At 37.4% G+C, this 25,028-nt stretch overlaps 1 protein-coding gene across 1 annotated transcript; it reads left to right on the forward strand.

Moving 5' to 3' along the window:
• Window positions 1-21,546: 21,546 nt before the first annotated feature.
• On the forward strand, window positions 21,547-24,060 carry LOC131059827 (uncharacterized). Its single transcript, XM_057992860.2, has one exon. The coding sequence runs from the start codon at window positions 21,801-21,803 to the stop codon at window positions 23,163-23,165; it is 1,365 nt and encodes a 454-aa protein (XP_057848843.2). The 5' UTR covers window positions 21,547-21,800; the 3' UTR covers window positions 23,166-24,060.
• The last annotated feature ends 968 nt before the right edge of the window (window positions 24,061-25,028 follow it).

Below are 25,028 nucleotides of genomic sequence, written 5' to 3' on the forward strand. Positions count from 1 at the left end.
TCCCTAAGGTGGAAGGACCCTTTTGATCATGTGATGGAAGTGGATTTTTGAACATTAAGTGATCATCATTGGATGTTTTTGGGTCATGTCCCTCAATTTCAATTTCTCCTCTATCGATAAGATCCTGAACAAGATCTTTTAGTCGATGGCAATTGCTTGTTTTATGTCCTCTTCCTTGGTGAAATTCACAATGTCCGTGATCTCGCCACCATGGAGGCTTGACTTGAGGCTCATAATTGGATGTTTTTGGTAAGGTCACAAGATTGGAGGATATTAGTTGGCATAAGATCGTTTTGATAGGTTCCCCTAAGGGCGTATATGTGTGTTGTGGCTTGTAGTTTTGATGTTGTTGTTTTGGTTCCTCTTGTTGTGTATTGCAACCTTGATTTTGTGGATTATTGTTGGTGTTGTTATTAGGAGGGGGATTTTGTCTTCTAAACCTAACCACAGGTTGTGCAATTTTCACTATTCTTCCGTCCACTATCTCGTCATTGACAATATTCTTGTTTTTGTTCCAAATTTTTGGTTTGTCGCTATTATAGTGTGGATGAGGACCATCTTTGTGTTCATTATAAATTTTGATAAGTCCCTTTTTGATGAGGGCTCTTTCACATTTGAGCCCTTGAGTTATCATTTATTCAAAGGATTTGTGCCCTTCATGTCCAAATAAAATTCCATTTCATCATTAAGTTGAAAATGAAAATTTCCACTAATTCTTGCTTAGGTAGATGAAGGGAGCGTCTGCTAGACAGTTGTCTCCGTCGTTGTAGGAAAGTTGAGAACAACTCCCCTGGTTTTTGTTTTGTGTTGCACAAATCTGCCATGGTGACGTCACGTTCTATGTTGTGTGCGTAATAAGCAATAAATTTTTGGACCAGTTCTTCAAATGTTATAATACCACCAGGGAGTCGTGAAAACCATTGTGTGGTTGTGCCTCCCAAACTTTGAGGAAAGAGGCACATCAGATATGTGTCCTCATAGGCCACCTCTAAGCAAGCGAAGTGAAATTCTCGCACATGGTCTCTAGAATCTCCTTTGCCTCTATTTTTTTCAAATTTGGGTGCTTCGAACCCTCGTGGAAAAGGTGGCATAAGCATGTTATTTTCAAATGGATATGGACAAATGTTGTTAAGTGAGAATCGATTGGTCTTCACACCACTGTTCAGTTGTTGGGCAAGATTTTCTACTTGTTGGCTCAACGTGTCTATTTCTGAAGGAGGAGGAGGTGGAGGATTTTCTTGATGATTAGGGTCATAGCGGAAGTAGTCTCGACCTCCTCCACCATCATGATGGCTATGTTGCTTGGATGTTTGTCATAATTGTGTTGTATCAAAATTGGAGGGAAGCTTGGCACCCTCTTGAGCGAGTCTCAAGAAATGAGCATTAGAATTGTTTCTAAGAATTTCATCAAAGAGTCTGTTGAATTTCGGATTATGTTGTGCTCTTTCTAATTCTTCTGGAGTTGGAGTGCTAGGATCTTCATCATTAGTGCCTCCTCCAAAGGCCTCATGAAAGTCGTTGATGTTTTCATCTTTGTCTTCAATTTCTGGTTGTCAATTTTTCATTGCTCTTGTTTGAGCCATGTTTTAAAAGTTGATGTTGTGAAAATGACTATGAGGTGGTCTTCTAAGATTCTGAAATGGTGAGGGCATGATGAAATGGTTGATGGAAGACAATTTTTGTGAAATGTTTGGTGGGAGATAGATCTCTAATACTGAAGGTTGGATGTCAACAGAGTTCTTTGTGAATTGCTTTTGTGTTTTTCAACAATTTGATGTGATGAGGTATAGAAAGGTTTGAGATGTGTTATTATCCAAGCTACCTAGTAATGAGAGGATGCACTCAGAAACTAGTTTGAACCTATCTAGATGTGTAGAAATGCCTCTTGGGATGATTGATCCTAGATGTAGAGACACCCTAAAAATGATTTGTTGGTTTGTTTAAGCAATATCTGAAAGGACGAAGGACAAGACCTCTTTGTGTTGAGAGTTGAGTGAATTTGTGATGTTTGGATGTGCAAGTGGATAGGATATGTGTCTCAATAAAACTCTTCTATTATGAAGGGGGTTTCTACTTCTTCCTCTCTTACAGGGGATGGTGGTTCCTCTCGAACTTCATTGTATGTGATACAAATTTTAGGAAAGAAAGTGGAATTGATCTTGCCCCCTTTGTTCTTTTGATAATCAAAAGCTCTATACTGAATGAAAGCTCTATTGCTCAAAGGCTATTTGTCAAATTCATTAGATTTGCCCTGAAGGTACAAGCGCATATGATGCAAGAATACTCTATGTGAGAGAAAGAGTTGTCTATTGATATAGAGAAATTACCTTTTCTGGATAAGAGCCCTTGAACCAAGTTGTCTCTTCTTTAACTTAGTCTTTTGATGAAGACTTCTTTTTCTCAAGATATGAGTGATGGTCATACAAAATGATCAATGTTGATGTAGATTTTTTGTATGGATACTTTGTTTCAATTGTTTTGAATCATTTGACAAGAAAATACAACAAGCACATAAGCACATAGTCTTGCCCCTTTTCAATAAAGGCACAATAGGTGTGGGTCTAAATCAACCCAATCATGAAATTTTTGACCCTTAAAAAATGTATGTATGTTCCCAGGCCTAAAGTCAGCCCAAATTTTTACTGGTTTGAAACAAGACGAAGACAACTCAAACACTTTTTATCCCTAAGGTAATGGTCAGTTGTGATATTTTCAGCCCACAACTTGATATTTCTTTGAATTTGGTACTACATACCTTTTGTATTTCACCGTGGCAGGTAAGGATGTGATATACTAAGTCTTGTGTGAGCATAACATATAGGTGATCCCTATGATGGGGGGGTCACCACTTTCATCGAGGTACAAGTAGCCTTTCAAAAAGCCTTGTTTCTACTCAAGGAAATATGTATGGTGAGTATCTTGGGAGCAAAACCATTTATGCTCTTGCACTGAACTTTTCACAAATATCCTCAATCAATAAAATGGGTGGGCTTCTAAAATAAGAGGTGTCTAGTAATGTTCAATATCTTTGGACGTAAGTGTTAGGTCCTGGAGACAACTGAGGGTGGGGGGGGTGAATCAGTTGTCAAATAAATTCAAACCAAAAACAACTTAACCAACTTAATGCTTAATACCGGTAAACTAGTTTAATATGCCAGTAGACAGTTTTAATAGTTAATTGCTATACCGCTAAGGATCAGTGCATGAAACATAAAGGCAAAGTCATCCACAACACATAACACCAATATTTGTACGTGGAAACCCTGTAAGGGGAAAAACCATGGTGGGAAACCTTACCCACAATCAGATGATACTACTGTAGATAGTAAGTGTACATAAATGGGGTATGCACATGCAGAAAGGCCAAGCACCTAGAGCTCACTACTCAATCACAAAATGGGAGTCACACTGACTACAGTTGGATGGTTAAATCCAATAAGAATGTACTGCACAAAATAGCATCTTCATATGCTGGATTCAGTACCAGTGTAGTTCTGATTGTCTTCACAAAAACCCTCCTTCAATCTTCAAATGATGTTTGCGTGTAAAGATTTGCTTATTCTCGTATATACCTTCACACAATCCTTTTTCGCATTACACCTTTGATCTTACATTTATACCATAACCTAAGACCAATTGTAGTAGGTTGGCTCTACAAGATATTACAATAAAACATTTTACAAACAATACAATATCTGATGCAATAACTGATTGAACTTGTCAGCTTAATGCATTTACAACAATAATTAATCATCTCCATAGCGTGTCGTGTTGATCTGGAAAAGATAAACCTGCCTGTGTAACCCTGGACCTATTTGCCGGTAACAACAAATATGCAAATATGAATATACCAATAAACAAAACTCCAAGACAAAGTGTCCACACAATGTCTTCGACATAACCATGTGTTTTCCATATCATTCCAAGTGTCGGTGATCATTATATCTTGTCAGTGTACCCGATATCGGTGACTGTGCATGACTCGCTTGCCGGTGAATGTTGCTGATTCTCCAAAGTGCCAGAGTTGATAAGTGCTTAGTAGGTGTTGACATCAATGGTAAAACCATACCAAAATACCAACAATCTCCCCCTTTGGTATTGATGGCAACACAAGATGGAAAAACCATCAAAGTGCCAAAACAGAAATGTCAAATACCAAAAACCAACAATCTCCAAAAAGAGATCATAACCAGAAATCAAAATACATATACAGAAAGTAATAATCTCTCCCAAACAATAATCTCTCCCCCTGGGAGCAACATGTGTTTTCTTTGTGTTTTTCCATACCAATCTCTCCCCCTTTGACATCAAATGCCAAAGTTACAACAAAACCAAGTTCATATACAAAATACCAATCAATTTAGTATACCAACTACTCCTCCTGAGAAGTAGCTTCCCATCAAAGCCGGAAAGAAGATTTTTCTGTTAATTCTGCCGGTTGATGACAATCATCAACTTCCTAAGTCTCTACCGGTGGGGGTATGACCCCAAGTTGATCTCTGAGATATTCAAAAGTCTCCTTAAGCAGAGGTTTAGTAAAGATATCTGCAATCTGCTCTTTAGTATTCACAAAAACCAGTTTGATTTCCTTCGCTTCAACATTTTCCCTTAGAAAATTCAGTTTGATAGAAACATGTTTGGTTTTAGAATGTAATACCGGATTCTTAGATATATCAATTGCTGCAGTGTTATCACAATAGATAGTAATAGGTTCCTTGCATTTTACCTTTATGTCTTTCAACATTTGCTTAAGCCATAGTACCTATGTACTGTTAGTTGCTGTTGATAAAGATGTACAACTTTGTTTGTTACTCAACCAAGAAACTAGTCTGTTTCCAAGAAAAAATGCTCTGCTGGTGGTGCTTTTTCTATCATCCACATCTCCTGCCCAATTTGCATCTGTGTATGCACATAATTCAAAGTTTTCATCTCTAAGATACCATAATCCAAGATTTATAGTGCCTTGTAAGTACCAGAAATCCTTTTTACTGTTGACTCATGATTTTCTCTAAGATTACTCTAAAATCTTAAAATAATACATACTGCATTCATAATATCAGGTCTGGTTTGTGTCAAATACAGTAAACCTCCTATCATAGATTTGTCTCTAGTTGGATTAACAAGTGTAGATTCATCTCTTAGTGATAATTTGTCATTTGTTTTCATAGGTGTGCTTATCGGTTTAGAGTTCTCCATCCCAAATTTCTTTAGTAACTCTTTGAAGTACTTGGATTGACTCAAGAATATACCTTTATCAGTCTGTGAAATCTGCAATCCTAAAAAGAATTTTATTTCTCCGATCATAGACATTTCAAATTCTTGCTGCATCTTAATAGAAAATTCTTTACATAATCCATCTTCTCCTCCAAAGATTATATCATCAACAAATACTTCTATAATCAAGATGTCATCATTAGTCACTTTATAATATAAATTGTTATCTGCATTTCCTTTAGTAAAGCCAATCTTCAAAAGATACTTATCCAATGTTGCATACCAAACTCTTGGAGCTTGCTTCAATCCATACAAAGCTTTTCTTAACCTGCAAACCATATCATTGTCATCTATCAAAGAAAATCCATCATGTTGTTCAATGTAGACTTCCTCTTCAAGATCTTCATTCAAAAATGCACATTTAATATCCATTTGATATACTTTGTAGTTCTTATGTGCTGCAAAAGCCAAAAATAATCTGACTGCCTCAATTCTAGCTACCGGTGCAAAGGTTTCATTGTAATCAACTCCTTCCTTCTAAGAATATCCCTTACATACTAGTCTTGCTTTATTTCTCACAACCTTACCATCTTCATTAAGTTTGTTTCTAAATACCCATTTGGTTCCAATTACATTTTTATCTTTAGGCTGGGGAACTAATGTCCAAGTGTTATTTTTCTCAATTTGTTCTAATACTTCTTCCATAGCTTTAATCCAAAATTTATCTTCGCATGCCTCATTAACAGATGATGGTTCAATTTGAGAAATAAGACATACCTCTTCATTTGCCAATCTTCCTCCTATCATAACTCCTTTAAACTTGTTTCCAATTATCTAATCTTTAGAATGATTCAGTCTTACATATTGGGGTGTCTTTGTTTGCCGCTGTTACTCAGTTACTGTGGAATCCTCAGATGATACCTGTGTGGGAGAAAAAGTGACACTAAGCAAACATGCCCTAATCTCACTTTCAACCACACACTTGTGGAATACGAAAGAGCCTAGAGGTATCACACAATTGGCTACTTCTTCTTGTGGAAGAGAGAGCCATGGGCTACCTATTAGGATTTCTATTCCTTTGTTGTAATTGAAAGATAAAATGATGCAAGTTCAATCCCTAACCCCAAAGTGCAAATGAACTAATAACAAGATTGCAGAATTGAACTTAAACAATGGAAAGCTGTAAACACAAGGACAAGACAAGAATGTAAATGCATACCTGGAGTCAAAATCTGAGTGAAAATGTTTGGGACGGGGGCGCGGGCACCACTGTCCTAATTCTGCCCCTGAAACTGCTCCGGAAACTGTTGTTTTGCACTCTGGAAAAAGCTGTCAAAAATGCTGAAAATGTTGTCTGTCAGGAGGACCAGGGTGCCCAGCGCCCCTATCCCAGAGACCAGGGTGCCCAGCGCCCCTGTCCTGGTAGGACCAGGGTGCCCCACGCCTCTGTCCTGGTCTTTTGCTCTGAGATTTGGTGTGAAGTTCGGTCTTCATCTGCTTCTTCCAGATCTGTAACTTGCGGCGTCGTCCGAATTCCGAAACCTGCACTTATATCTGAAAAGGTGTGGTGGACGGCTATATAGGGTTTTGCCTTAGTCAAACCCCCGCTTCGGTGATTTCCACCTCCACGAATAGCCAATTTGTATTGTAAAATGTATTGTGTGTGCAGACCTAGTGTGTGTGCAAGGTCCTTAAATGCAAGAAAGCAAACTAGAGCAACCTAGAAAGTAAACCCTAATTGCTTGTAAATGATAATGTAAATGCTCTAAATCAAGATGCAAAGTGATCTAAATCATGAATAAAGGATATATTGAAGCTTATGCAAAGACATGAAAACAACATGAAATCATACCCAACCCTCAAGGGAGGAGTACAAGCCAATCTTCAGTCGGTAATCTCCTATTGTTCTTCAATGTCTTCCAAGCCCTAAATGGATGAATGAAATTGATAAATGCTTGATAGAAGGATGTTGAATGTTGTTGAAGTCTTCAAAGATCTGCTCTTTCGCTGCATATGAGGTTCCTCAAAACAAAAATCCGGATCCCTTCAAATGAAGAAAGAGAGCTCTTATGTAGGAAACCCTAGGTCGTAATTTCGTCTTTTGGCCGACCTAGAGATTGAATCTCCTGCCAATTTCTTGGGGTTAAGCTTTATTTTATGATTGGATCGCGCTCCTAAAATTTCAGGAAAAATGTCCAGGACCGTGTGCACTCCGGGCGCCATGGTCTCGACAACTTTTCACCAAATTTTCAGGGCCGTCGGATATGATGATTTTAGAGAGAATCCCGAAGTTATAGGTGATTTTGAGATGTTTTGACCCCCGAAATCAAGCCCCCAAGTTCAAAATAGGACCTAATTAGGGTTTTTGATTAAATGATGTATAGGAGGAATAAAATGAAAAGGGCACACTTTAATGAAAGGGCCCAACTTTATGATGTGGGAGATGATAAAATAGGACCTTAGACCTAATTAATTTAATTAATTAAGTGCTAAAGGAGAAATGCAATGCAAGATGCAAAATACGCCAAGGTGGGTGCTAAACTAGGTGTGAAATTGTACCACCCTAGTAAGTGCGTACAATTTACGACGCTACATTTAGCCCCCACTTTAGTGGTCATATGAACACTACGTGCATATGCAAGCTAAAGTCAAGAAAAGTAAACATTATTTGAAAAAGGATATATCCATAATTCTGTCGAACGAAGCCCCCAGCGGTATCTGCAGTACACAGTTAGGAACCGCACCCTACAAAACACACGTTAGATCACAAAGTCACCTAATGCTTACTAAGGAAGGTGATGAAAATTCGAGGGTAGCTATATGCCCCCCCCTGTTTCGGCTTGCTAATTTTAGTGAGTTGAAACAGGGTATCATGTTTACCACTTCGAATTGTTAAAGAAAATTGATGACAAATGCTCACAAGAAGATTTGATATGAGATCAAAAACTAATGGAGAATCATTTGGTAAGAAAGAGGACTAAATCTCAATTCCAACACAACAAAGAGTGTGAGGATTTGAGAGTTCTCTAACACAAGATGAAGGATGTAAATGGAAACAAAATGCAAAGAGAAGAAAAGAAAGGAAAAAGGCATGAATACACACATTGGTGATCCATGAGAAGAATAGTGAGAGAGAAAACATGGACTTCTCACCCCTAGATCTTGTCTAGGTGATCCATGGGAAAAAGGACATGGAAAACTAGCCCCTGGAGTCTATCCAGGTGATCCATGTAAGGGAGGAGAGTGAGAAAGTCTAGCCTTATGCCGCTAGTTCCACTCAACCTCGTGCATGTGTATGTAAGGGAGGTTAGAAGCACCTCATAGGAGTCTATGCTTGAGTATGCTACAACCTGTATATGTATAGTACAAAAGCATGACATCTCGCTCTAAGAGTCTGTGCTCTGGTTCCGAGAATAATCACCTGCTCAAAAAGTGTAATGTTTATGTCATAAGTAAAGTAGAACAAGGATATCTACCTTCATCACAAAAGAAGATACCCCAAAAATGCAACAATGTCATAGATCCAAGCAAGAGGGTTTTGCACTCTTTAAGCAAGGATAAGATAGTTGAAAAGGGATATGTGTAAAGTGAGATCAAAAACATGTATAAAATGATAAAAATTGAAGACGAAAAGTCACAAGAAATCTTAGAAGAGGGATGAGTGTAATTTATTAGAGCCTTATCCCTAGAGGAAAGGACTTTATGATGAATAGGAGAAAAAGATTCATAAGCGGATTTAGAAATTTGAGGGGAGTCATAAAGAGATTTGTTCATCGCCAAGATTTCCTTATGAGGGGAATGAGAGTTGATAGAAGTAGAAGATGATTTAGTTGAAGTGAGATCATCATCACTACTAAATATAGCATTCACACTGAGAGATGGTCTTTTAGATGCTTTGGTGCATTTGCAGGGATTATAGCCAAGTCCAAAGGCATAATTGTGAAAACTAGTCTCTAGAGGAACCTTTATCCCTTGTTCATGAGCGCCACAACCATTTCCATGATACCCATGCTTAGCAAAAATGCGAAAACCATGACCATAACGATCAGCCATTTCAAGAAGAGAAGGTGGTTTTTCATAAGACAAAGAATCAAATTCTTCAGAATTAGAGATGTGAGGAGAAGAAGTTTGAGAAGTGGCCACAAAATTATTGCTCATAGGTTCAGGTAAGATTGATTGATCTCTAGTTTCTTCCTTCTCTTTAACTTTAAGCACTCTAGGAGGAACCCTATACTCACCTACAAAGGTGGGATTAAAGTCAAGAGATCCCCAATTGTCTTCTACGAGAACCTTCTCAGGATCAAAATCCTTTTCATGTGTAGATTCGAGTCGAGAAGGATCTTCTTCAGGAGCTTCATCCAAAGAATTTTGATTATCAGAGGATGATGATTTGTCCATAGGTAAAGAGTCATCACTAGAAGAGGAAGATTTAGAAGAACTCCCTTTGGAAGTAGATGTTTGCAAACAAGCCTGAAAATTAGTATCACCTATCAAGGTATATGTCTTATTGTTATAAATAAATTTAACTTGTCTATGCAATGTAGAGGGGACTGCTTGCATACTGTGAATCCAAGGTCTCCCTAATAACAAGTTGTATGTTAGATTTCCCGACATAACATGGATAGGAGTAAGCAAAGTAACAGGTCCCACTGTGATGGGTAAGGTGATAATACCTAATGAAGACTTAGCCACATTATCAAAGCCTCGAATGGGACGAGAGTCAGGCTCAATAAGGGATGTATCCACATTCATCTTATGCAATAGATTAATGCTACACACATTAAGGCCAGAGCCATTATCTACCAGTGTTCATCTTATAGCAGTGTCATTTATGATAACCACAATCATCAAGGGATCATATTGTTGTTGAATTTCACTAGTAGGTAACTCATCTTGGGTAAACACAATTTGAGCTTTAGGATTCATCCCAGAGTTAACCAAAGACACTATATTACTAGATGTATTAGGTGGAGGAACATTCAAATCTTTCAAGGCATCTTGTAACATTCCATGATGAGTAGAAGAAGTTTGGGTCAAATCCCAAAGGGATATCTTACCAGGGGTAGTTTTAAGTTGTTCTATGAGATCATATTCCTTACCAAGAACTTGTGAAATACATGGAGCTTGAGGAAGAATAGGTTGGGAAGGAGGAAGTGAAGTTGGGATAACTGGAGGAGGATTAGGTCGCCTATTGTTTCTTGTGCTATAGGTATGGGCAACCGCATGATAACTCTCTCTAGTCAGTTGCTTAGCATACTCATAAGGGCTCTTAGTAGAATAACCTCCTTGCACAGTAATAATAGGTTTCTTAGGCGTGCAAAAAGAATCATTAGCATAACCACCTTGAACCACTAAGATAGGCTTATTTAAAGGTTGAGAATTTTGAGAAGGACAAGCACCTTGGACAGTGAAGAGAGGTTTGTTAGGTGTCTCATTCACATGTATCAAATTGATTGAGGATGGTTTAGAGGAATGAACAAAAGTGTTGGAAGAATTATTGATAGTCTTCTCTTGCACTAAAATCTTATCATGGATCAAATCAATTTTAGGAGAGAGACAAGGGATAGGCATTGATGTTCTAGTAGGAAGAGTAATACTAGGAAAGGTCATATCATCCTTTATCATCACAGGATCTACATGGGGAATAAACTCTCTAGGAGAAGGATCAACACTACTCTCTAAAGTCTCACTTTTGAGAGGGAGATCTTTGAAAGAAATGTTAACCATCTTGCTTTGAACTAGGGTTTCCTTATGAGTAGAACCAAGTTGAGGAGAGGGAGAATAATTGAGATTCAAGGAAGGTGAGAAACTATCAAGGGAGTTTTCAATCTTGATTTCATCCCCTTTGGCTAGGGTTCTCTCATGGGGTAGAGAATAATCTACACCTTCTTCTAATGGTTCATCCAAAATAGTGAGGTTGTTGAAAGGAATGTTTGAAGTATTATCAATTTCGGGAGAGGAGTTAACATTGTTTATTAATTCCTCATCCTTAGGAGGGAGAGCATCAATAGATGTGTTAAACTCATCCTCTTTCCTCAAAATATTTTCAATATGATCTTTAGGGGAGAGAGAATTAAGGAAATTGCTTTTTATTTCATCTTCTTCCTCTAAGGGATGCTTATGGGTAAGACAAACTTTAGGAGAAGGGTAAGCATTTATCATTAATTCATCATCTCTAGTGGGAATTTTGTTGGAAAAGGAAATGCCATCACTAGGAAATGTAGGGATAATGTCATCTTCTTGCACAAAAGGATCCTCATGAAGGGAGCATTTTTTAGGAGCCACAAAGTCATCAAGGGCATCATCTAACAAAGCATGATCATATCTATTAAAAGGTTTATCTTTTGATTCAAAAGGAGATATCTCTTCATAGAGGGGATCATTGAAAACAACCATGTTACTAGATTTAGTGGAAGAGCTGATAGGAATGTACCCTTGAGAGGAATCATTTGACTTATCTTTCTCATCACAACGAAATGGCATAGTAACAATGTTTATGAGTTTTTGGTAAAATGAAGGTTTGGTATCTTTAGGTTTGAAAAACTCATCTAAAGCTTCATCTAACTCATAATCATCACAAATATGAACATCTTGCAAATAAAAATCTGACATTTTGAAATTAAAAAAAATTGCACACAATGCAAAGAAACAAAACACACTCTTTCTTTTCCTTCCTCTTTTTTTTCTTTTTTTTTTTGAAAATGAAACTTAAATGAAACACGCTAAATCTAGATCTAGATCTAATAAATGCAATGCAAGAGGAAGCAATGATAGGTTCACGTCGGGTTCACCAAAATGTGTGGGAGAAAAAGTGACACTAAGCAAACATGCCCTAATCTCACTTTCAACCACACACTTGTGGAATACGAAAGAGCCTAGAGGTATCACACAATTGGCTGCTTCTTCTTGTGGAAGAGAGAGCCATGGGCTACCTATTAGGATTTCTATTCCTTTGTTGTAATTGAAAGATAAAATGATGCAAGTTCAATCCCTAACCCCAAAGTGCAAGTATGAACTAATAACAAGATTACAGAATTGAACTTAAACAATGGAAAGCTGTAAACACAAGGACAAGACAAGAATGTAAATGCGTACCCGGAGTCAAAATCTGAGTGAAAATGTTCGGGACGGGGGCGCGGGCGCCACTGTCCTAATTCTGCCCCTGAAACTGCTCCGAAAACTGTTGTTTTGCACTCTGGAAAAAGCTGTCAAAAATGCTGAAAATGTTGTCTGTCAGGAGGACCAGGGCGCCCAGCGCCCCTGTCCCAGGGACCAGGGCGCCCAGTGCCCCTGTCCTGGCAGGACCAGGGCACCCCACACCCCTGTCCTGGTCTTTTGCTCTGAGATTTGGTGTGAAGTTCGGTCTCCGTCTGCTTCTTCCGGATCTGTAACTTGCGGCGTCGTCCGAATTCCGAAACCTGCACTTATATCTGAAAAGGTGTGGTGGGCGGCTATATAGGGTTTTGCCTTAGTCAAACCCCCGCTTCGGTGATTTCCACCTCCACGAATAGCCAATTTGTATTGTAAAATGTATTGTGTGTGCAGACCTAGTGTGTGTGCAAGGTCCTTAAATGCAAGAAAGAAAACTAGAGCAACCTAGAAAGTAAACCCTAATTGCTTGTAAATGATAATGTAAATGCTCTAAATCAAGATGCAAAGTTATCTAAAGCATGAATAAAGGATATATTGAAGCTTATGCAAAGACATGAAAACAACATGAAATCATACCCAACCCTCAAGGGAGGAGTACAAGCCAATCTTCAGTCGGTAATCTCCTATTGTTCTTCAATGTCTTCCAAGCCCTAAATGGATGAATGAAATTGATAAATGCTTGATAGAAGGATGTTGAATGTTGTTGAAGTCTTCAAAGATCTGCTCTTTCGCTGCATATGAGGTTCCTCAAAACAAAAATCCGGATCCCTTCAAATGAAGAAAGAGAGCTCTTATGTAGGAAACCCTAGGTCGTAATTTCATCTTTTGGCCGACCTAGAGATTGAATCTCCTGCCAATTTCTTGGGGTTAAGCTTTATTTTATGATTGGATCGCGCTCCTAAAATTTCAGGAAAAATGTCCGAGACCGTGTGCACTCCGGGCGCCATGGTCCCGACAACTTTTCACCAAATTTTCAGGGCCGTCGGATATGATGATTTTAGAGAGAATCCCGAAGTTACAGGTGATTTCAAGATGTTTTGACCCCCGAAATCAAGCCCCCAAGTTCAAAATAGGACCTAATTAGGGTTTTTGATTAAATGATGTATAGGAGGAATAAAATGAAAAGGGCATACTTTAATGAAAGGGCCCAACTTTATGATGTGGGAGATGATAAAATAGGACCTTAGACCTAATTAATTTAATTAATTAAGTGCTAAAGGAGAAATGTAATGCAAGATGCAAAATATGCCAAGGCGGGTGCTAAACTAGGTGTGAAATTGTACCACCCTAGTAAGTGCGTACAATTTACGATGCTACAATACCGGGGCAACTGGATCTTCATTCTGTACCAGTGGATTTAGAGTAGGTTCATTTGTCAAAATTTCTATTGCCAGTTTAGAGTCTATATACCTTGAAGTTCCTCTAAATTGTTCATCAATCTTTACATTTGTACTTTCAACAATTTTCTACAATCTTTTGTTAAAACATCTATATGCCTTGCTCTTAGATGAATAACCAAGAAATATTCCTTCATCACTTCTAGGATCAAATTTGCCAATATACTCATCTCTTCTGATATAACATTTACTTCCAAAAATTCTAAAATATTTAAGAGTAGGAGTATTACCAAACCATAGTTCATGAGGGGTCTTACGGGTTTCACCTTTGATGTGAACTTTGTTGAATGTATAGACCGATGTACTGACTACCTCTCTCCAATATACATGTGGCAGGTTTTCTTCTGATAACATACTTCTTGCTGCATCCAAGATAGTTTTGTTTTTCCTTTCAACAACTCCATTCTATTGTGGTGTCTGAGGTGTTGATAGTTGTCTTCTGATTCCATTCACTTCACAGAATTTATTAAACTCCTTAGATGTAAATTCTCCTCCTTGATATGACCTTAGACATTTGATTTTCTTATCGGTTTCATTTTCAACCATTGCTTTGAACAATTTAAACTTTCCAAGTGCTTCTGATTTTTCCCTAAGAAAAGTAACCCAACACATTCTAGAGTAGTCATCAATGATTAGCATGAAATATCTATCACCTTATAAGCTTTTAGTTCAAGCTGGACCACATAAATCAGTGTGAATTAAATCAAGAGCATTATTGGATTTTTTTGGAATACTTTTGAAACTAGCTCTAACTTGTTTTCCAAATTGACATTCCTTACATACTGTATTCTGAAGTTTGACAATTTTAGGTAAATCTCTAACTGCCTTAGTAGTATCGGTTTTCACCATGCAATCAAATTTTACATGACAGAGTCTTTTATGCCATAGCCAACTTTCATCTATATGTGCAATCAAGCATGTCTTTTCACTGTTATTCAAATGAAAGATATTACCTCTAGTCTGATTAACGGTTGCAATTTCCAAACCAGTTCTGTTCATGATTTTGCATTTTCCACTTTTGAATTGTAACTGAAATCCTTTCTCAACTAATTGACCAACACTCAAAAGAATATGCTTAAATCCTTCAACATAGTAAACATTGACAGTGTTATGCTTACCATCAAGAGATATTGTACCCTTACCTTTGATTAAACAAGCTTTGTCATCTCCAAATCTCACTAAGCCTCCATTGTATTCTTGAAAGTTCAAGAATTTACCTTTGTCTCCTGTCATATGGTGTGAGCATCCTAAATCAATGATCCATTCATCCTTTACTTCAACTTTAGCTGCCAAGGCTTGTTCTACCGGTTGAGCAGTAGGTGTTGGTTGATCTTCTGTTATAGCAACAAAAACCCATCCATTGTCTGTCAGATCCTCATCAGAATCATAAGTCACACCTTCATCAACAATGTAACAAGATTTGTCTTTATTCTTCTTAAATCTGTATCTTTGATATTCAAGGTTAGGCTTGTACATTCTTCTAGCTTCTTCTCTTAGTCTAGCATGTCTATCGAGGCATCTTGAAGCCATATGACCAATCTTATTGCAGTTAAAACATTTAAAGGGTGCTTTACCTTCATACTTACTTCCAACTGGACCTTTAGGCATTTTCCTTGCTAATAGTGCTTCAAGTTCTTCATTTTCTTTCCTACTTTCTTCAAATTCTCTTGCATAAAAGGCTTTCCAATCAGATTTATCAAATGATGGAGCAGATGATATTGATGCTTTAAAGGCCAAATCTGTCTTTATAGTAGCAACAGGACCAAATTCTTCAATTTCAAAAGCTGAAAGTTTCCCAATCAATGTATCCATAGTTACTGGTGTATTAGGCATTGTTCTTAACTCATTTATAACAATGACTTTCATTTTATATCCCGGTGGCAATCCTCTTAAAACTTTTGAAGCAATTTCATCCTCACTTAAGGTTCCTCCACAACATTTAATACCCAAAACAATCTCATTTACTCTTTCCATAAAAGCATAAATCCTTTCATCTTCTTCCATTTTTAGATACCAAAATACCAACAGTAAGTTCATTCTGCAGTGACTCACTTAAGAGCCTTGTAACTCACGGTGGGGCCCATATGTCCATTTGGCAAGTTACACTATAGGAACAACTACACCCAAGGCTACAACTTTCACTCTCACCTGATTTTTATAGCGGCTTGAAGGATTTACCATGCAAGGTCGTCCCAAGAGTGATGTGTCTCTTGGCATATCTTTCTTAAAAATAGAAAATTTAGAGTGTTACTAACACTTTTCTCTTGCACCTAGGACCACGAGAGCCAAGGGAGAGGATAGTGTGTGTTGGAACTGAGACCACTCTACAGATTTGCACAAGCATGCCAAACACAAAAGACACTTGTTCTTTTTAACCTTTTTATTGCACTGTGATCTATTTGCTATTTGGAGATGTTGCTCCAACAGATATGGTGTTCTTTTTATCCCATAAAGCAATTTGTTTGTTTTGTTAGGCCCAATATGGAAAGCTAATGTACTGAGAGGGGAGGGGTGAATCAGTACTCCAAAACTTTTCTTCAACAATAACTTTACTGTTATGCATAAACCGAATAGTGCGGTAACATAATATAAAGCTAAAACAAATAGATAACAATCATACATGATTCATTCCATAACACATATATTTTGGTTACGCAAAAACTCTTGGTTAGAGAGAAAAACTGCAGTGGGGATGGCACCCACAACTTCACTACTGCAATAATAAAGAGTGCTCGGTTAGAGCTACATGTTTAACTATTTTTGATAGCTTACCCTATTAGGAGTATCAAGATCTGTTAGATCTACCTTGCTAAAGGATTTTACAACACTTCATCTAAATGCTGCACCTGGTTAGAGGCTTTACAATTTATAGACTTGATTAGAGTCTTTTACCCTATTAAAGGTTTCTCTTACAACTTCAAAATATTACAATAAAATTATTACAAATATCTGCAACTTTACATCTGGAATGTTATAGCAGATTTTATGTGCTCAGAATAAGTTACCTTGCTTATAGCGTACCTCGGTAACCCATATAGTAACTCGGTAAACCCTTTTGTTTACTCTGTTCTTCGACTGTTCTCTGAAAACCTTCTCGGTGACCTCTGTGTCTTTGTAACAGTCTTCTTACACTCATGCACACACACTTTTAATTCTTAACTCATGCTATATAAATAGATCTCTTATGACGATGATCCATTCATTGCTTCGATCTTACAAACATGTTTTATCGAATGAATAACCATGCAAATTATTTCATTGGTTAGATGACCTCAAAATCATACACAATCTTTAAGTGCAATTTCCAATGTGATAACAGTTAGATGTGCCTCTATCTTGTAACACATTTTCATATGCATGTCCAGGTTCAATGAATCTGGTAACACATTTCACTCAGTGTATATCAACTCGGTGTGTCATCTTTGCTACTCGGTAGACATGAAATGATACTCGGTAGACAACTTGGTGTATACTATGTTTTGAGACTACTTTCTTCAATAACTGACTAGACTTTTCATACCGACTGAATATCTCGGTAAAGATAACTGACTAGAGTATATAGAATAACTTTAACATGAAACTAATGGCAACTTGATAAGTAGTAACATGTTTAACTAGGAATATAAATCTTGGTCAACGCAATGAAAGCACATTTGCTTGAAAGTAAATCGCTTTGTATGTAAATAGATAAGTTGATTGTTCTTTTTATATCCCAAATTGGGAGTGTGAATCTAATTTGCAGAAATAAATGTTAAAGTTGTAAATTTTAGCTTTGCAAATGACGTTCTTTTTAAGCCCAAAAGACAAGTTTTGATTTGTTTATAAAGCACCAAAACTAAATTGTGAGGTTCTTTTTACCAAAAAAAAGGAAATATGAATTCTTTTTAACCAATTTTTGAAAAGAAGCTAAAAGAAGAAATCAAAATCCTAAATTTAACTCCTCCAACCTACAAGAAATTTTTAAAAACCTGCAAAGAAAGAGATTAGTAAAATCCAAAAACCTTATACGGGCTTCCACAAGCCTAAATTCAGTTTTTCGGTTACAATATTGAACTCTCTAGAATAAGTGCTACTTTGTGAGAAAACCTAAGCGCTAATTTGGACAACAGTGTCGAAGTATTAACAAAAGCGCTATACTATTAACAAAAGCGCTATAATAATTTTTTTAGACAAAACTAAAATTGACAGACAAAGAGAACAAAAGCGCCATATCAGTGCAGAGGAGATGATTAATGTGCAAAAGCTCTAAAACCCTAACGAAAGCTCCAAAACTGTCAGATAAAGATGCTAAACCGTGGAACAAAAGCGCTAAAGTGCAACCTGTGCGTGAAAATTCTGGAAAATCACAAAAACAAAGATAATCAGAAGGTTGCATCTTCAATTCATGTCGGGTTCACCAAATGATGCAAGGCAAAAGGGGCACAAGACACAAACACAATTTCAAACATTAGTAGATTAGTTCCAACCAAAACTAAATACAAATGAACTCAAAAACCTTAAGATGCATACCAAGAGAGATATAATGCAAACAATAAAGAGCATACATAAACAAAAGAGAGAAATAAGACTTCCCAAGATGCTCTCAAAGAGGCTCATAGATGTTTCTCCCTTGCTCCTTTCCTCATCAAGTCCCACATGAGTGTAGCTCTTAGCTTTTAGCACTATCCATGGATGTCATATGAAGATTCAAAATGGTTGTAAAAATGAAAACAAATGCATATGCAAGTGTAAATGATTTGCTATGAGAAAGCTCCTAATTAATGTTTATGTGAATCTTAGTATAATAACAATGCAAAATGCTTCCTCCTTTTCTTCAGAAATGAGGTCCTTTTATAGGGAAAAATGTTGATTGAATGACCAAGATTGAGTGGGCTTGTGAAGGGCTAGGATTGATGGGTTTGTGATCCATGTGATGGCTTTCAACCCAATCCCATGATGACAAGTGTCAGCATGAGATGACTTGAGAGGAGAGGGAAGAAGCATTAAATGCTTGAGATGACATGAAGGTTACCCTAGGAGGGTTTGGTTAGGCTTGAGTTAGTGGATAAAGCTTTTATCCAATGGTAATGCTTTTATCCAATGTATAAACTCTTATGCAAGAGTTAATGGGGATAACCATGGTCAAAGCAATGAATGCTTGAAGAGACCCATGAGTTAAATGAGGGTTGAGTTAGAGGGAAAACCTCTAACCATGTGGGTAAGTTGAGTTAACCATTAATGGTTATGTAAGAGCCATAAAGGCTTTAAAAGAATTTGGGGGTTAACTTGTTGAAGAATAAAAGCCTTTAATGTATTTCAAAGACTTCGAGACAGTTTTGAGAAGTGACCTTTGTTTGGGAATGTGCAAATGATTAGAGAGGGGGATTAGGCTAATTAAAGGGGGGGTTAGAAGAATTTAGAAGGAAGTTAGTAGGCAAGTGGGTTTGATGGGTGAGAGAAAATAGGATTTTATTTAAAAATAAAATCTATTTATTGGTGCAACTTGCATTTGTAGGAAAATGCAAGCGGGGTGGGATTTTAAATAAATTTTGATTTATTTTAAAAGGGGAATTTGATTTGTGTTTTTAAATAAATGTTGATTTATTTAAATGAGAGGAATGAGGGAAATTAAATAAATTAGATTTATTTAATAACTGGGTTATAGATAGGGATTTCTAATTTAAATAAATTTATTTAATTAAAATAGCAAAATGGGGGTTGAATGAATTGATTAAATGTGAATTTAATTAATAGAGGAATATTAGTGTATCATTTATTTAATTTAGTGGATAAATTTATGTGTCTACAACAACCATCAAACTTTAATTGAATGCATGAAGTTTCCACTATCCATACTCATATTCAATTATTTGATGACTTTTGGATTTGACTATGTTATCAATTTTTGTCCATCAAAATAACCCACTCAAATCCAAACATTATCAAACTTTAGTTAAATGTATTCTATATTAATTTGGACTTAATAATTGAATTTTACTTGATTAACCAAGATTTATTATGTCCAAAGATAGTCTATTATTAATAGGCATGCATGATGTCACAACTATGAAAAATAGTTGAAAGAAGAAATATTTAGAGATAACATTTATTTTTAATATAAATATCAACTCTAAAGTAAATAAAATAGCTTTACAATAAAATAAAGATAAAAAAATTAAATATTACAAAAAAATTGTAGTAAAATAAATTAAATACAATAATCTTTGAAATACATGATAAATCAAATAATTTTAAAATAGATAAAGTAACTTGTAAATTAGTAAAAAAGATAATTCTCTATCTTTTTTAATCATACATATATATTAAATTATTTTGAGAACTATTTATACATTGAAACATAAATATTAAATAAAAACATAGTATTGAAAAATATCATTTAATGATGACATGTTTATATTTAAAATTTATTTAAAAAAATATATATTTTTAATGAAATTTATAAGAAAAATGAAATAAATAATCTTAATTTTTTTTTAATCTCTCCTCTCTTTATCTTTTATATAGACATGTATTTCATTTATTTATAAGTCTAATACAAGACGATTGATTCTTTGGGTTAATTCATTGTTCTCAATTACCATATCAAATTATCGAAGTTATGGTTCAAGTCTTGATTTGTCTACAATGTGATGAAAGAGCATTGCACATCATTCAAAAGGTTATAGACAAGTTCAACCTCTAAAGAACTATACTTGGATTATTCAACTAAACTCTTGATTCCTCTTTATTTACTTTTATGATAATTAAAATAAAATGAGATAAATATCTTTAAAAATAATCTCTCCTCTCCTTATCTTGTATATGGACAAGTATTTCATTTTCTTTTAAAATAAAAAATTGTAATATAAGATAATTAATCCCTTGAGTTAGCTCCTTTGATCTCAGTTATATTAGATAGTCCAAATCATGTATTCAAGTCTTGATTTATGCACAGTATGAATAAGAGTCCACATCGTTGGAGAGGTTATCTAAAGAGTACTCGTATTATTTGGGGGAAGTGCACTAGTGGCTGATATAGCTAATTTCCTGCACCCATAGCTAATTTTGGCGATTTTGTTTTGTTCCACACGCGACTTAACTGCTTATAGCTATTGATTTGGCTCTTGGGTAGTAACATGCACACAAGGGGATCCATCATGCACACACGGGTCAAAAAGTACACATTTCAAAGTGTCACCCAATACCTGGTTAAAGATGCCCCAATAATCGTGCACTTAAAATTGCCACTGCTCATGCACAAATGCACAAATGCCCCAATAACCCTGCACTTTGAGTACCAATAAAGATATACAAATGGATCAATTATGATTTAAAAATGATAAAAATATAAACAGCTATTAATACATATAAAATTTATTGATGACCTTTTTAATTTTAATTTTATATGTGCGAGTAAACACCAATGGACAAATAGAAAATAAAAACTAATGCAAGACGAACCTTTCGCTAGTTACTACCCAATGTCTACAACGCTAAATAATTTTTAAGATTTTGTGCATTTCTACGAAATGCATTAATACACGGTACGCCTCTTGGTTCCAAAGTTTTACAATAAGAGAATCCGTGATGACAAAATGTGTACGTACCTGCTCCTGCTGTTGTGTCGTAAGATGAGCGAAAACCTACTTTACCACATGTCTCCCCAGCCTTAACACACTCATCACGCCACATCTCCACTCATAATTCTCCCTCCCACATTGTCAACTACGTCATAATAATAACTCAACGCAACCCAAATTCCCGAATTCCTTAACCCACCATTTCCCCCGTCCCTCTATTTGAGTTACCTACGGGTAGAGGAGTCCCGAGTATTAAAAAAAGAGCAGCTGGGGTGCATTCCAAGGCGGCCAGTGAGTCAAAATGTGCAGCCTAATAAAAAGAATTTCATAGTGTGGCCAGCCGCGCCAGTGTTTTCGACACACTTTCCTTTAACACCGCACGCGAGCAAATGCAGATGCAGCAGAGACGAGGAGGATTATAAAACGTCTCTTCACGTGCGATGGAATAGAAAGCAAAACCCAGGAGGCCCCCGAAAACATGGAAAACTCCTTGTCTGTGGCAAAGATCGGCTCTCCCCGCAGGTTCCAGTCCATGGAGTTCCACTACGACAGCGAGATCCCCAGTAATTCCACCACGCCTTACGTTAGTGCGCCTTCCAGCCCTGGAAGATCAGGAACCTATACTACTACTACTGGTATTACTGATAATAATGGTAATGCTGGGGGGTTCTATTTTAGCGCACCCACTAGCCCAACTCGATCCGCCGCCATTTTGTCGGAGTTCGCCAAGTCGACCAGAGCTGTAGTGCCTTTTATGTGGGAGGAGAAGCCCGGGATCCCCAAGAAGAGCGAGGAGGGCGTTGAATTTGGCGGCGGTGAGGCCAGTATTGGGAATGCGACTGATTTCGAGTTTAGCGCACGGTTCTCGCTGCCCGACGGGGGGCTCGATTCTGAGGGGTTGCTCTGTACCGCCGACGAGCTTTTCTGTAATGGGCAAATTAGGCCACTGCGTCTGCCGCCTCGGCTTCAGCAGCCTGCCCGGCCATCTGGCTTCGATTTCGACAACGCGGGCTCGTCTTCCTTTGCGTCATTCAATGCTTCCACCCCGCATTCGCCTCGTTCCCCACGGTCGCCTCGGTCGCCCATTAAAGAGGGGAGGAGGATGCTGAAAGAGGCGCTTTCGGGTCTTACAAAGGGCGGTTGCGCCAAAGACAATGATTTCGACCCATTTGCGGCGGCACTGCAGGAGGCGAGGAAGGAGCGCTGCCCTTCTCGGAGGCGCACCAGATCGCTGTCTCCGCTCAGAGTTTCTCACTGGGAGGAGCCCCGGAAGTCGGACGCAGAGGAGTTTTTCTCGACTGAGCTGCAGAAGGGGATTCTGGACGAGGAAGAGGAGGTGGAGGTCAAGAGTTCGATTCCTGCTAAGCCGTCCAAGGGAACCAAGCGATGGAGTCTCAAAGACTTTTTGTTCAGAAGCGCCAGTGAGGGCCGGGCACAGAGCAAGGACAGGCTCTGGGGGCTTTCTATCCCTCCGGCGAAGCAGTCGGAGAAGCATAAGAGTTCAGGGAAGGGTGTTAAGTCTAGTGATAGTAAGGCGGCTTCTAAGACCAGCGATAAAAGCAGGCAGCAGCATGATGATTTGAAGGGCTCTCATGGGAAATCGGCGGAGGATTTGAAGAATTATAGTGCGAATCCGCGGTCCGGTAGCTTTTCTAAGAGCGGGAGGAGGGCGCCCATATCGCCGCATGAACTTCACTATACTGCAAACAGGGCACAGTCTGAGGAGCTCCGGAAGAGGACCTTTTTGCCCTACAGGCAGGGTTTGCTTGGGTGCTTGGGATTTTCTTCAAAAGGGTATACTGCCATGAATGGGCTGACTAGGGGCTTGAATACTGTTTCTTGATGAGAAGGGATGATGCTGTCTGGCTATACCCATTGGCTTTTCTGGTCATAAAATGGAAAATTTATTTTTGGCCTATTTGATTTTTTATATAACCAGCGCATTGGTATCTGTTGCAGATTCGTCAATCAACATCAAAGCCAATTCGACGACTGTATTTACAATTTTTAAGTAGTAGATTTTTCAAGCTTCTACAGTTCATTGTTACTAAAAATAGATTTCTCAAAAAATCCTTGAGAAAGATGTTTGAGAATGGACTTTGAAATCCATCAGTATTGTATTTGAAAAGCATAAAGTATAGTAAAGATTCTCCTATCTGGATAGAGAGAAAAACTGTAACTGCACGAAAGATCCATTTTATGTAATTAGATGTATTAATGTACAGAGTGTTGAAAGGAGAAAAAGGCCCATTTCTCTCTGCACCATTGTGTCGTACAATCTACTACTATCATGTATCGCAGAGTTCTAATTTATGTTCTCAACTATGTGTTATTATTTCCACCGTCTGGCAGAATCAGATTGCATTATTGGAGCGCAGGCCCAGATGCTTTTTGGGGAGCTTCTCCGTGCAATCTTAATGTCAAGTCATATTCTCTGGAACAAAGTACGATTACAAAAAAGATTTGCCAGAGAGTGCTCATAGGAGATCTTAAGCTTTGTACTGGGGCAGCCTTTATTGCTACATACCTAATTGATGACTATGGCCTTTGCGGAGCAATCTGAGATTTTTGAAGGGAGACACAATATCCATTAGAGCTATAATGTTTGATATGGTCTGAACTGAAGGGTTATAGGAGTCTGTCATATACATACAAACAAAATTGGCACTCATTGTGATTTGATTAATTGCAATTTCTAAATGTTAATCTGGGGGTCCTCTTGGGACCAGTTTCAATTTCATGTGTCTTTTTTCAGGGGATATTTCTTCCTTCGAAGGATTTCCTTTTGTTTCTTTTTTAATCTAATTTCTTAAATAAAAAGTCCTCGACATATGAGGGCTACCCATTTGAGAGTCATTATGCCAGAGTTGAAATATGTAAAATTGGCTATGGCAACTGTATCAATTAATAATTTTGTTGAGGCCTTCTGGTTTAGAACTGTAAATATATCAGGTGTTACTATGATGTTCACCATCTTTCGTATTCACAAATGAAGCTGAGCAATTCGCCAAGAAATATAGGAACTGCTGTAATGCAATATGCAGATTAGCAAAACAATAATACTCTGTTCTGTTAAACCATATCAGAAGTCAAACGTTCCTTTTATGCCATGATGTGGGTTGGTGGAGTAGGAATATGCTCTGTTTCAAGTATCCAAGTTCTCAAATTGGAATGATATGGGGCTTACTCTGTGATTAAACTATTTTGCAAGATTACCCATCTTTTTTTATGCCAAAATAAAACTCGGGACATTTGTGGGAGTGCTAATCTCTAAGACCTTGAAGCATGACAAATCTAAACATGGGTGTTATACGTCGTTGAAGCTGTCATAAATTTTACAAATGAAGCCAACATTAGACAATAAACAGAGGATATTTCGACAGAGCTGTGTACAGAGAACACATTTTAACAGAATGAGAATACTAGGATACAGGTAAGTTAATTAAAGCTTCAAGGTAGCTTGATTGAACTATAATGCTGTAGTGTAGGCAATGCGTGAGTAAAATCAACAAGAATGGTTTTCTATTACCTTAAAATGAATCTCCTTGAACACCAAATTGACATTTTATTTAAGAGATGACTTAGAAATTACATATTTAACTGGTGTCAAATCATGGTATTTCTATCAGAAGAACAAGTCGGGGAGAAAACAAGTCAAATTATGATATTGCTATTAGAATTCAATTGTGTAGTTCCAAGTCAAATT

Source organism: Cryptomeria japonica, chromosome 10 (genome assembly GCF_030272615.1).
Source record: "Cryptomeria japonica chromosome 10, Sugi_1.0, whole genome shotgun sequence".
Taxonomy (NCBI): domain Eukaryota; kingdom Viridiplantae; phylum Streptophyta; class Pinopsida; order Cupressales; family Cupressaceae; genus Cryptomeria; species Cryptomeria japonica.